Below are 13,503 nucleotides of genomic sequence, written 5' to 3'. Positions count from 1 at the left end.
TATTTCATTTCATGTTAATTAGTTCCTGCATACAAAGATCCTTTGTTGTTACTCCCCTTCTCCAGGCCACCTAGGATTTTATAGCTCCGTGTCAGAGCCTCCATCTATTGTCCATCTTCCTGGCTGAGGCTTTGCCTGTGCATTTCAGACACAGAAACCGTGGGCTATCTTTGAGCACTCTCATCACTTGTCTGCACCCCTTCCAGTTCTGCCATACTTTTTGTAAGGAAAGGTCACAAGACCTCCACCTAAGGTTTTATCCCATGCCTAGGCCATGCAATTATAACCCACATGGTCCCCACACTAAGCACAAGTCAGCAACGTGGACTTCAAGGCTAATACTACCCAAAGGTCTGCTGGTCCAAGCCCAGGGCCTCTCAGCAGTCTCTATGAATAAAATGTTTGCAGTTCATTTAGTGATTTTCTTGCAGAAATGGCTGTCGCTTGCTCAGTCAGTGCTTGGAAAATGGCTCATTCCCCTGCATGGCTCTGCTCAGCTGGGAGCACTGCCACTCAGCCATACCTCCCCATTTGATTTTGGGTTTTGTGCCAAGTGAACCTGATCCCCAGCCGGCAGCTGCTGCATGAGCTCCCTGCAGTGCCTTGCTGATGGAGTTCATCCCCAGACTGATGGACCACCTACAGGATAAGAGGATCACTCCGTCTCCAGGACTATTCAGCCTGGCTTTCTGCTGAGCCTAACACCATGAAGGGCACTTGTGGTGCTGGGCGCCTGCGAGGCACCTGCACAGAGGGGCCAGAGCAAAACCAGCAGCTTTACAGGCGCACTTTGGGTGGCCGCGGCTCAGCCCCCCAGTTCCAGCAGACTGGCTCCACCCAACGCTCCCGCTGGAAGCCCTCAGATTTTTTTCGGGCAGGCCAGGGGGAGCAGGCAGCTGGTGGCTGCCGGCCGGGACAGGTCCCGGGCTGCAGAGCCCCGGCCCGGCGGCTCTGCCTCCCCCTCCTCCCGCCTGGCAGGAGGGGGCTCTGGTCGCCCGGCTTTCCCAGCTGCGCACCCTCCTGCTCTGCCCTAAAACACTGACCTGAACAAGTCACTAGGTGGCAGCAGCAGTCCCAGGAAGACCTTCCCGGAATGACTTTTTTTGCTGGGCGTGCTGCTAGCTCCCTGTTTTCTCTAGAGATACTCTCCCCTCGCTGTTTGCAACCTTGCTGCACCTCCAACCCCTTGAGTTCAACTAGTCAGAGAGGGTGTAGGAAAAGGTGTGTGTGAGTCTTGGAGAGGAGCCGCTGCTCACTTGCCCCACGTGGAGGCTGAGCACACCCAGCCATCTTGCCCCTATTTTCCAGATGGGCAGCTGGGCACCGGGTTTATCTTCCAGCTCTGCCACTGAGCTTTGTGTGATGGTGGGGGAATTGCTTCACAGTTTTGTGCCTCAAACTCCCCAGTATCAGCTTGCGGTGAGGCACACTGATAAAAATGGTTTTTTGATTAGGCACCGGAAAAAAAGGTGTCTTGGCAGCCCCACAGCAAAGGATTTGTCAGTGTTAGAATGAATAACAGCTATTCTCAGGGACGCACCGTGACCTGAAGGGTCCAGACTGTGCAGACAGATTGGCAAGGGCTGAAGTCCACAGTGGATTTCAGCAGTGATATTTGTAGGGCTTTGCTGTCCTGAATCAGAAAAGTCTAGGCGGGCAGGATTTCAATCATCACAACTTCAGGAGGAGCTAAATCAGATATATAATAGGGACTTACTTTCATTAAATACATGTTATTGTCAAGATCCCCAAAGCATTTAGGGCAGAGCTCATGATAAGCTCTGGGACAGACCAGGGCTGATGCAGTATCAGTCCCGGGCATGGAGATGGGTGGCTTGCTTTTCCCCTGCACAGGAGCAGCTCCGTATCTTCTAGGCATGCAGCCCCTATGGGTACCTGACCCATTTTCAGCAGATCTGTGCCCTCCTCCCAGGTCCCCCCAGACACCAATAGTGGCTGAGAGGGAAGCTCTGAGCTCGCAGATGTGGATGAAAGGAGCAGACTGTGAAAGGAAAATCATAAGGATGCTTAGTGCCGTTTGCACCAGCACAGCTGACGTTAAGTCAGGTCCTGGAAAGTCCTGAGCCTTCTCAGCTCTCATGGAAACAAGACTCAAAGGTCCTGAGCACAGCCCCAGGGCAGGCACTGCACCAGGTCCATACAGCCCTCGCACCAAGGATCAGGGTGCAAAAGGGCTACTGGGTCTTCTGCCTAGCTGTGGTGTGTCAGAAGGCTGTCCCCAGCCCTCCTAGCAACTATTTAAAAGATAAAATCAAATTACCCCCTGGCTGAATCTATCCCATATTTTGTTTGCAACATCCTCCTCCAGCTTGTTCGCCAGACTCGCTGTCTGCCTGCACGGCCATTAATGAATCGCCAGGGCAAGCTGCTGCAACACTGGGCCTCTGTGAAGGTCTGAGGAGCAAACGTGGGCTGATTAGTAATAAATATTGATTTGTCTGTAAGTAAAACAGCAGCATTTATGGGATAATGCTGGACACCCAAGTGGTGACCAAATTACCGTGGGGTCAAACGCTTAGCAGAATGCTAATAAGCCATTTATATGAGAAGCAGCAAAGCAGGGGCAGTGAGGACTTCTGCAGACCTCCTCCATTCGGACCATTGTGAGGAGGGTCAAAGACAGGTCTATGCAATTTATAGCAGTTCAAGGCCCAGGTTTAGTCCTTTTTTAAACAGTCCCAAATGCTTTGGCCAGCCTCAGGGTTTAGCAAACAAGGCCCCTACAGAACCTCAGCTCCCAGCCTGTCTCAGAAATGCAATAAATTGTCTGCATTTCCCTAATGCTGCAACAAAATAATATTTGATTCTTTTTATTCATGGGCTCCAAGTGGACTGCAGATACCCAGCTTGTTTCCAAAAAGAACCATGAAGAGATGCACTGTGGTTTCACAACAAATTTTCCCATCTCTACAAAGGGCTTTCAGCCCAGTGATTGCTAGCCCATCTCATCTGAAGCTCTAAAACTGCCTTTGGATTTAAAGCATTTTGCTGACCTGCTGTCAGCTAAAATTACACTGCTGATCCAAATCTGGTGTTCGTAACTATTTGGGTGTGTCAAAGGGAAACCAAAATTACATTTTGCATTTAACTGAGGAAAGACTCTAAAAGCAGGTAGTGACCAGACAAACAAACAAAACAAAAAAGAACAAAAAAAAGAAGAAGAAAAAGAAGAAAAAGAAGCCATTCATTTATCCCTCACCAATAAAGCACATACACACGTGTTTAACACTGAATGGTACAGAAGGGCAGAATACAGAAATTTCCTCTGACTGTCCACAAAGCAGTGCCCCAAGAATAGCACTGATGCATCCTACAGGAAACTGAGCAAAATAGAGGTTTTTTTCTCAAAGCATGAACATGAGCAAAGTGAACCCTTAGCAAGGAAGGGCTGAGAGCATCTTTAGGCAGCAATGAAAGTTATTGTTCCCATGGCAGCCCAGACTACCTCCAGGAGAAAACCTTCCCAGCTTTTACCTGCACACTGAGAAGTGTGTGACAATGTCCTTATAAAACATATATCTGAGAATTTTTGCTCCCTGAGGGCATATTGCTCTAGTTCTGTGTTCTAGGAATAAAATTTCACAGAACTGCATCTGAAGATTATGACCAGACTTGCCTGGAGGATACATTTAGAAAGGCAAACTGACCTAAAAGGCACTGCAAGGCCTGTTATTTGTTAGTGCCATCACTGATAAAGGACAGAATCTTACTCGGGCTGCTCCCATTTCACTCTGCCCTTGTAGCTGCCTCAGCCCAGAATTTTCCACCCACAGTTCATCCCCTAAGTAGGGCTTGTTTGACCTTTCAAAATATGGCTCCTTTGGGATTTCATTTTGACTGAACGCTTACTACTCATGAGAGAAGCTGAAATTAAAAAAGAAAAGAAAAAAAGGAAAGGGCAAAAAGAAAAATAAATCTTCCTCTCTTTTCTTGGCAATAAGTTGCTCCCACTTTATACTATTTCTGAATTACTGAAACTAACAAACACACAAAAGTTATCCTCTCGGACAGAAGGGGATCAAACCTCTTTCTGCAGCACTGACAGGATAATCTAGCTCAAAAACCCTTTGATCAACACAGTAACATTCAATGAAATCCTAATCCTGCAGCTGACCATGGGGGTTTTGACTTCTGTGAGGTCAGAATTTCATTCATGAGCCCTTCTTGGATGATACTGAGAGCTGTATCTCTATCCAACTCCAGCCTATGCTTATACACAACTTTATAATAAAGTTTATTAATAACTCCTTAGTAACGATTAGAAAAGCAAAGGTAACAGCAAGCCTTGCTAGCTTTCTCCTGGAAATAAAAAGCCCCCAAAAGAGAAGCTCTTTGATTTGACGTGATCATAAATCACCTAATCAACCTTTTGTCCCTTCATCTCATGAATGGAGAGAACTGACTCCAAAGAGTATCTGCCTTCTTCTTTTTCATTTTCAAATGTAATGTCATGGGTAGGGCACAAAGGAAATGGTAAAAGGATTACCAGCACTGATCTCAGGAAGGTATTCATGTCCTTTTATGTTGTTCCTAGGGAGGAAGAGGAAGATCCAGACCTAAAGTATTTAAAGTCTGAAATCCTATTAAAATCACATCTGTTATCTGAAGAGGCATTTAAGTTTGTCTCAGACTGGATGCTAGGCAGCCACCACTGTACTGAGCAGCCTCAATTCCAGCAAATCTCTGAGAATTAGGAGCATGGACAACTCAAAAAAATCTTGCCTTATTTCCCTCCAAAGGCAGAATTACATTCTTACAGAAATGAAGAGTTATTCCTGCTCCCACCAAAGTGGGTGGCAGAGTCTTTCTAGCTTCAATAACAGGAGTGAGAGGCACCAGCAATCCCAAAAAGCAAAGAAACAGATGGATGGTATTGTGCTTACATGTACTTGTGTGACGGAGAGTGAAGACCAGCGGGGACAGTCACCCCATGAGATTTTTCCTCCTTTCAGCCCAGATGTGCAAGGGTGCCTTAAGGACAGGGCTGCAGCAGGCAGGGCCCACAACAGCAAAGTCAGGAAGCAAATCCAGGGGCATGCCAGCCCTGGGGAATGCAGGAGGGCAATCCATCCCTCTGCCCCACTAGGATGCCATCACTCCATACCAGGCCTTGCACAGGACTGGGCTCTTGTCACCTCTGCTATGCCACAAGTTTTGTGCCAGAGTGATTTATGAGGTCCCAGAGACATATGACAAGGGGGAAGGCACTGTGAGAGCACTTCACCATCACTTTTTGTTTTGTTACGCTATCCTTTACCATCAGTTCCTACCTAAGTAAGGAGAACCTGGAAAGCAGTTGGACTTTGTGTGAAGGATCCATCAAATAAACAGCAAGGGAACAGCAACTGGTTTAATAAGTCGTTAATTAATTTCTCACCAGAGCAGTAGACTCCTTATAGCTCATCACTACATTTAAGTTTTATCTAATTTACTGGAGACGCTCCAGAGAAAAGCAACAAGACAGCCACAAGCCCAGAAACCAGGCATCCTGAGAAGGGAAGTCTGAGGCTGGGCACCATACTGTCACCACAGACTGAAAAGGCTGATCTAAAGAGGAAGAGTATCTTCTGTTCCCAGTGTCCAAGGCAGGCAGGGGGAGAATTCATCAGCTCTCAGTGAGGCTGGTCAGAACAGGGCAGCCCCTCAGTGCAGAGCCATGGAGCCTGGGATATCTCCACTGCTCAGGGCAGATGGTAATTTAGCTGGTCCTGCCTTTTGCCAGGGGACAGACCACATAACCCCTTGCAGGACTTTCCTCTCCATCTCCTGATTTAGTATTTTACATCTGTTTCTAAGATGCCTTGTCACGATCGTGATATACTCACCTGCCAGTGCGGGCTTTACGTGGACTGACTCTGAACGGACTCACTATGCAAGTCTGGATGGGTCCACAGGGTCTGTGTATCACTTAAAAGTTAAAATAGAGCTTCTTTTCACCTGAGAGTTCTCTGGGAGAAGTGCTCAAGATAGGGCAGTCCCCTAGCTGGGACAAACGGTGCACAGGCATTGTAATTGTTCCCAGGACACCCTCTTGGTGACCTCCCTAGGGACTCCAGGGAGCCATCCCTCCTTAGGAAGGTGAAAGGCAAGTCTTCAATAGATGACATTTTTCCACAAAATGGTATTGTAGAGGCCTGACTATACTGGGTACTGAACAGACACAGATTTATTGTGGGGACAGGGTGGGAGGGAAAAGGAGACAGATCAAGGCCTGGATTTCTCTGGGGAATTGATCTACAAGCCAAGTACATGCATGCAGCTGAAGATTCTTCTGAAACTGCTTGCCCTTTTAAATTGTTATCCAATTTATGTGGGGGTTTTTAATCAGGGCAGACAGTAACTAGACAGATGCAGTGCATCCCACATGGAGATACTGTCTCTCTTCTTCCAAGTTCCTATGTGGGCAGAGAACATAAAAAAAGGGTAAAAGTGTACAAGCTCTGCAGCAGCTTTCAGTGCTTACTGGTCCAGCAGCTTTGGGAGGGTAGTCAGGGATTTAGGGAACATGTCATTGGGTTTGATAAACTTACCTATCTGCATTAAACATGGTGATATGTGTCCCACTTGCACCCCTGTTATTCCTTCACGTTACACGTGTATCAAGAATAAAAATTGCCACCCTGCATGACTTTCCAAAAGCTGTATATATAAATGCTGCCTATTATTTTAAAACAGAGCAGAGACTGGGAGCAGAAAATAAATGTACCTACAATTTTCTGCACCATTGCTTAGGGATTTACAAGTTGAGCCCTTAGCCTGTAACTCTAATCATCTTTTGATCCCTGTTAACTTCTGCAGATAGTGTAACAAGCTACTGCAACAAGGCTGTCTTTAGGAGACTGCGAGTGCTGCCAGCTAACCAGGCAGGTGACAACGTAACACCGTAACACCAGTTCCCAGAAGACCTAGTCAGAAGCATGGCAAAAGACAGAGCATGGCAGTTTACACTGAGAGAAAGTCTCCAAATGCAAAAGCTTACAACATAGGCAGAATAGGCAGAGGGAGGAAAATGCAGCCATACAGATCCAAGAGGAACTCCTTTGCTACAGGAGAAAGAAGTAACTTAAGTATGTGATGTAAATATTCCTTATCAACGTTATCCTTGTCAACGTATCCTTACCAGTGTCCTTCTTCTTTGTTCGTGAAAGCTCGTGGACTGTTGCCCCAATATCATTTCTCAAGGACTTGATGATCTTGTCCAGCGCTGGGACATTCTTGCCTTCCAAGTTAATGAAGAATTCATACTCATCTTTGTTGAGACGGGAAGGTCGGGATTCAATGTGGGTCAGGTTTATATCTTTTTCCTATGAGAGAGATTTTGGTCCCACAGGGTTTAGAGGAAGAAATATGACATAAAGACTAGCTTAAATTCATGTGTCGTTCGTTTACCCATACTATGCAATCCAAATAATTCAAAAGTAGAGAATTGCCTATGGTGGCCACTGGACTGAGGACTTTGATAGCAGGGAGAGAGACAAAAAGGAAGAAAGGATGCGACATTCATCCTCGTACAGAACACCAGCGTAAAGACTATGCACCACACAAGCCTTTGAAAAAGGTGGACAGCAGAATACAAGTTGTAAACAGGCTTTGTATTGTAAATCGTGACTCCAGTACCACAAGTACATAACGGGAGCTTCTCTGTGTGGACAAGAACATTTCCCCAGGATCTACATGGGAAGTAGGTATTCCACCTGCAGAGAACCCTCTCAGGAGAAAGTGAATGCTGTATTTATGAACATCTTGAAAGGAGGTTGGAAAAGCAAGCAGCTGGCCACCCTGTGAGATAAGATTCTGCCAAGCTACTGCACAGTCTCCAGGGCTGTAAGCAGGTATTGGGCAGAGATCCAATGGGAAACGTGAATCTACACCAAAAGGGCAGCTCAGGTTTGTGAAAATAAAAACATGGGTATTTTAAATCACAGGATCACAGAGCTGCTGAGGTTGAATGGGGCCTCTGGAGATCACCTAGCCCAACAGCCTGCTCAAGCAGGGTCTGCTGGAGCAGATTGCTCAGGACAGTGTCTAGTCAAGTTTTGAGTATCCCCACAGATGGAGACTCCACAACCTCTCTGGGCAACTGCTGCAGAGTCTGGTCACTCTCACAGCAAAGGAGTTTTTTCTTTAGCACAGAAATTTAAATTCCGTCTCACCAAGGATCTTCACTCAGTAGCAGCAGTGCCTCCTAGGTCTGAAGGAAGGGATCATTGGCAACTATGGTCGTGATGACTATGGCCAGTGGGTACCTGAACTCAGACATGCCACCATGCCAATGTGTAAAGCCACAAGTAGCTAAAAATGCTATTTTTCCAGTTACTTAAACACAAGTCCATGAAAATCTACCTCAGTTTAGCTGAACTCAAATATTTTCTTGAGCATTGTAACATAGAGGAACAAAGGCAGTGGGTTGACTAGCATTGATAATATGCAGCTGTGGCCTTCTTAATACCTTCTTTTAGTGATTCCAGCTTTTGAGGCCATACAAAAGACAGCCAGGGTTGGCTTGAAATAGCCAACACTTCCACCGTCTGTTCCTTATGGCTGCCATAAAGGAAAGAAAGATCAGGCACTAATCTGGCAAAACTAAGATTTGGGCTCCATGTCCAACCATCACAGAATTCATGTGAAACTTTCACCAGCTCTTTTCATCTGACACACAAAGAGCATTGTTGGGCCCTCAGAGCTTAGAGAAGTCCCAGACCAAAGGAACATGTCAATTAGAGTGGTTGCATTGGCGGGTATTGCCAGCATGCCACTTCCTCCAGTCTTTTTACCATCTGACACTACCCTGTCTTTAGGGCAAACACATACATTGGTGCAATATCTGAGCAATTGGGCTCTATATTTGCCTTTCCTCCACATTGAAAGAACTTGCATTCAGGTCTCTGGAATAACTTCTTGTTATCTTTGGGACAAAGCCACTGCATGCCTTCCTAGCATCCTCACATAAGCACAAAAAAAATCCTACTCTCACCACCTTGCCTCTCCTTAACTGTCCCTACATACTGGCTGTTGCAACAGTCAAACTAGTAGGCTGCAACAGGCTTTTACCATTGGGTCAAGTTCTACTGTCCATGCTGTTTCTTCTTCATCCAGAGGCCAGACCACACTGCTCCTCCTCCATCCAGCCACCTCTCCCACCATCCTCAGGGCTATTTAACTACTTAGCAGAAACGAGCTACAGCTGCACATCATCCATGTCAATCAACCCACTGCCTTCCAGGCAAGGCCACAGCTGCATAATATCAATTCTAATCAACCCACTGCCTTCATTCCTCTACACTATAATTTGATATGAAAATATTACCTTTTTTTCTTTTTTTGAGAAAAACCTTTTAAACAGATTTCAGTTGTTGATGGTGACTTTACCACCTGACATTCCTGTCAGGCTCATACTGGAGCTGTGGCCATGGCACACCATGACCAGGTCTGTGGTCCTCAGGAGATGGGAGGAATAGACAAACCCCTGGAGGAAAATTGGGCCTGAAGCAAAACTGCAGAAAAGTCAGAGGAGCTGACACACAGTGTTCAGCAGCCCTGGAGAAGCTTTTGACTTGCTGCTTTCAGGCTTAAGACCCCAAACTACATGGGGTAAAATGATGGTTCTGCTGGTGTGAGTGTCAAACCGGCTGCTGCAGTGGGGTCAGGTTTTCATCCATGACGAAACACCATGAGGATCTACTTGTGACCTACAGGGGAAAAAGAGGGAGTCTTTTCTTCTGTACCTCCCTCTAGTTTGAGCTTCTCAAGCCCTTTAAGGTTTTCTTTGCTCCTCTCGGTGCTTGCGCAGTGCAAGGGGGCATCTGGCCATCAGCCGCAAAGGCCTCATTCACTCTACCACAATGGGCAGTTTATTTCTTGGTAGGAAGCAGCATGCATGTCATTCCCCTGTTTCCTGAGTGCCGCACGCTACAGATGAACTCAAATTGTTTGGCTAGATACCAATACAATAAGTTGAAAAGGTCAAAAGCGCATTCACCAACTGCTGCTCTTGAAAGATACTGTCCTCACAGGGCTGTCTGGGGGAGAGAATGGCCGCCACTGTCCTGGGCCCCAAGGACAATTTGTTTTAGGCCTCCAAAGCCCCATTTCACAAACAGACCACACATTGTACCCTCCGCTCGGTGAGGCGCTGGGAGGTGGGGCAGCCTGGAGCTGCCAGTTCAGTTGACTCGGGCTGGGAGGTTTTTGACAGGCAGCAGGCGCAGGGGGCTGCCAGCCCCTTTTGGCCCTGTCACCGAGAGCAGTGTGGTGACATGGGGCTGGCACCTGGAGCCCAGGGCCCTGCGGCTGCTCTGCGTAGCCACTTGCAGAGGCGGAGAGTGGCTGTTAAACCTCCCCTGTCAAAGGCTCAGCTCAGGCATGCTTAGGTGCTGCTTTACTTGCACCTTGCACTGGTATGTTGGGGTGTTGTACCCTTTCTTTGTGTAGATTCACCCCAGGAAATGGGGTCCTGGGCCCTGACTGGGCTTTCTACATCTTGCAGAGGCTGCGATAACAGGACATCTCTTCAGTGGCCATTATCCCCTGCTTCCCTCCCCCACCCACAAGTCTTCATCCCTGCCCCAGCATCCCTCTCCTGGAGATGCCAGACTTGTCTGCGAGATCACACAGGTACCTCAACCATATCCTTTTTTTTTTTTTTTTTTGGCCAGTTGACTTTCATGCTGTAACAGCTCTCCAACCTGGCTTAGTAAGCAGCTGCACAAACAGCACTGCCCAGAAATGGCAGGAACGATGGGCTGGGAACCAAGAGACAGGCTGCAGGGAGGGCACGACATGCTTAAGGCAGTGGGAGCAGCAATGCCTCCCAAAGCATTGCCACAATCTAAGAGAAAATAGGAAGGGGAAAAGAAAAAAGAAGATAGGGAGAAAGAAGCTTGTGGAGAGAGTCACCTCCTTTCTTAGACCTGAGATAAGCAGAACAGCTTCTCACAGAGTGTGAAGCTGGTTTACTGTTTCTTTGAGGGGCGGCTGTGGCTCAGCAACACGCAAGAGCCAAGCTGTTGCCTCTTTGTGCCAAAGCTTCAGGACCTCACAGCAGAGAAGCTGAAGGGAGAACCCTTCTGGTGACTGTTTTCAAAGCAAGAATTCAGCAGCATACATCCACCTCCTGGAGAAACATGCTCTCATATGCTGTGTCTTGCTACTAAGTCCCTGATTTCAAAATATTTACAGTGGCTGTTACTGGAGTTGCTTTACAAATCTCTATTTCATTCTAGTCCGACTGCTCCATCTAGTGTCTAATCTTCATAGTGTCACATTGTTCAAAACTTTTTTGTATCCTCAGTATTGCCAGCTCTTGCAATTGCATCAGGTTTCTCACAGCGGTCAATGCTTTATTTAAAGCTCAAAGTTCTCAAGAAAAACGGTTACCTGAGAAAGGAAACCAGGGGCTTTGGGGGGTTAATTGTTTAATTTGAGCAGTTTTCAATCCCCCTTTTTTAGTAGAGATTGAAATCTTGACAATGTATGCTCTCAAAAGACAGCTAACAAAAGTTCTGTATTTTTTTCAATGGGACTTCATGATTTCTGAGCTATTTTTTATCGATAGAACCTAACTCCTAAACTAACTGCTTTTGGAATGTCTGGGCTGTCAGATGTTTGAGGCTGGGTACACACTTGAACATTGGTCTCTTCTGCCTTCCCTATTTTACAGCTGGTAGGAATCAGCTGAGCCCATGGCTTGAGTTTAAACATGCCTTTGCTGAATTCATCCCATTATCCGTTGCAGTTGCAAAGAACTTGCAGCAGGTTGGTGCTTCCCTACTTCTCCTCAGGTTTATGACCTGCAGAGAGGTTGAGTCTCTCCTATGTGGACACATCCTATCATACAACTACATATCTTCTGGTCTCCTTCTGTGTTGGTAGAGGAGGGGTAGCTGTTCACCCTGCATTTATTTCAAAGCAGCGTACTAGACCACTTCTAATATACTTCTTAGCAAGTATTAACAATTCAGGATGGATTTTGCCTTGAGGACTAAGGGTAGCATTAGTTGTAATACCTGATGGAGATCACAGGGGTACAGTAGTGCCATATCCCTTGAAGTCAGCAGAAGTCACTCTGAATTTCTTGGGTTTTTTCTTAAAACCTCCACTTCTGGGGGTGAAAGACCTCAGCTTCCGTTATTTGAATATTCAAGTTAACTGTATCTCTATCACTCCCATTAGAGAAAGAAGTCTCCAGACATGTTCTCAGAGCTCAAAAAACAAGTTAGAACTAGGTCCATTTTGTGTACATCATGATTTTTGAATGACAGGGGTTAGAGATACAGGTATCGGTTTACAACTGAGGCAATGACGGACACAGGAGACGATTGCCCACCTCCCTGCCTGCCTTACCGCACAGTGCTGGATCCCAGCCTTCGCTTGCTCACAGAGGCCGTGAAGCAGCTCCAGCCTCTTCTCCGGGTTATTCCAGTTATGCCATCCTGACTGAGCATCTTCTGCACTGCAGTGCCCCACACAGCAGGATCAAACCAGCCTGGTGTTACACTATGTTGGCAGTCTTGTAGACATCACTGCCAAGAGAATTTAGTCCCCTCGGAGACTTTAATGGCCTGATCATTGGAAAAGTTGTGTTTTCATAGCTGCAAGGGGGAGCTTTCAGTGGGGATAGATATGTTCTGGGACTGTTATGGGCTACTACTTCCCATGGCATTCATATGCCCTTCTGTTTACATGTTACTAAATACTCCTGTATATGGCTGCTAAAATTAAGTACAGCTGTGAAATCCATCTGCAGCTTGTTTTCGTGACTGTTGTTGTTAAGTAAGTTTGGCTTCACCAGGAGATCCCACATTGCTACCAGATGAAGAACTATTACAGTGCTGCTAATCAATCTTTAGTGAGAACTTGTGTTCTCCCAACTTGAAATACACAAGGATTTACTTGCACATTCCTGACACACACACACAAAAAAAAAAAAAAAGTGACATGTTCTTTTTGCCATGGGCTAGTTGAGGGCTTCCTGAAGGAGAATGCTTTCAGAAACACAAGTAGAAACCCAGTGCCCCATTTTCGCAGGTTGGGGGAAATTAGGATGTTACGGCGACGTCGTCAGCCATGGTTTCCTAAGGTAAAGGCAAAGGCAGTCATCTGGTTCAGCTTTACTGTCCAAGGGCCTGCTTCTCAGCTGAAGACAGACCTTCCTCATCTTCTCCTTCACATATGCTAGGGTATTCCTCACATGACAAGCTCACCGAGGCAAAGGGACCCAGAGCTGGCCTCTGCCAGCAAACAGCTCCAGAGGAAAGCTGGCGCTGGAGTATCCCCTGGGTCCATCACTCTGCACTTCTCCTCCAACCTCGAATTTTAGTACAAAGCATTCAGCACAATCTAGCCACAAAACATGGAGCAAAAAGCATATGTGACAACATGTTGCACTGTGCAAGCACCTAGCGAGAGGGCATGTCTCTCTTTAAACTCATGTTGGTTTACTAGATCAAGGAGTCCTGCTCTCCTGGCCCTGGAAAGAGGAGA

General features: G+C 46.6%; 1 protein-coding gene across 3 annotated transcripts in view; it reads right to left on the bottom strand.

Moving 5' to 3' along the window:
- The window catches only part of PAH (phenylalanine hydroxylase), a 42,832-nt gene that overhangs the window by 19,010 nt on the left and 10,319 nt on the right, over nucleotides 1-13,503 (bottom strand). For all 3 annotated transcript variants that reach the window (XM_027784018.2, XM_027784017.2, XM_005235583.3), the window contains one exon: nucleotides 7,142-7,325. In XM_027784018.2, the coding sequence (XP_027639819.1) occupies nucleotides 7,142-7,325 (184 nt within the window). The remainder of the gene's footprint in view (nucleotides 1-7,141; nucleotides 7,326-13,503) is intronic.

Source organism: Falco peregrinus, chromosome 6 (assembly GCF_023634155.1).
Source record: "Falco peregrinus isolate bFalPer1 chromosome 6, bFalPer1.pri, whole genome shotgun sequence".
NCBI lineage: Eukaryota > Metazoa > Chordata > Aves > Falconiformes > Falconidae > Falco > Falco peregrinus.
This window is presented reverse-complemented; position numbering and strand designations above follow the sequence as displayed.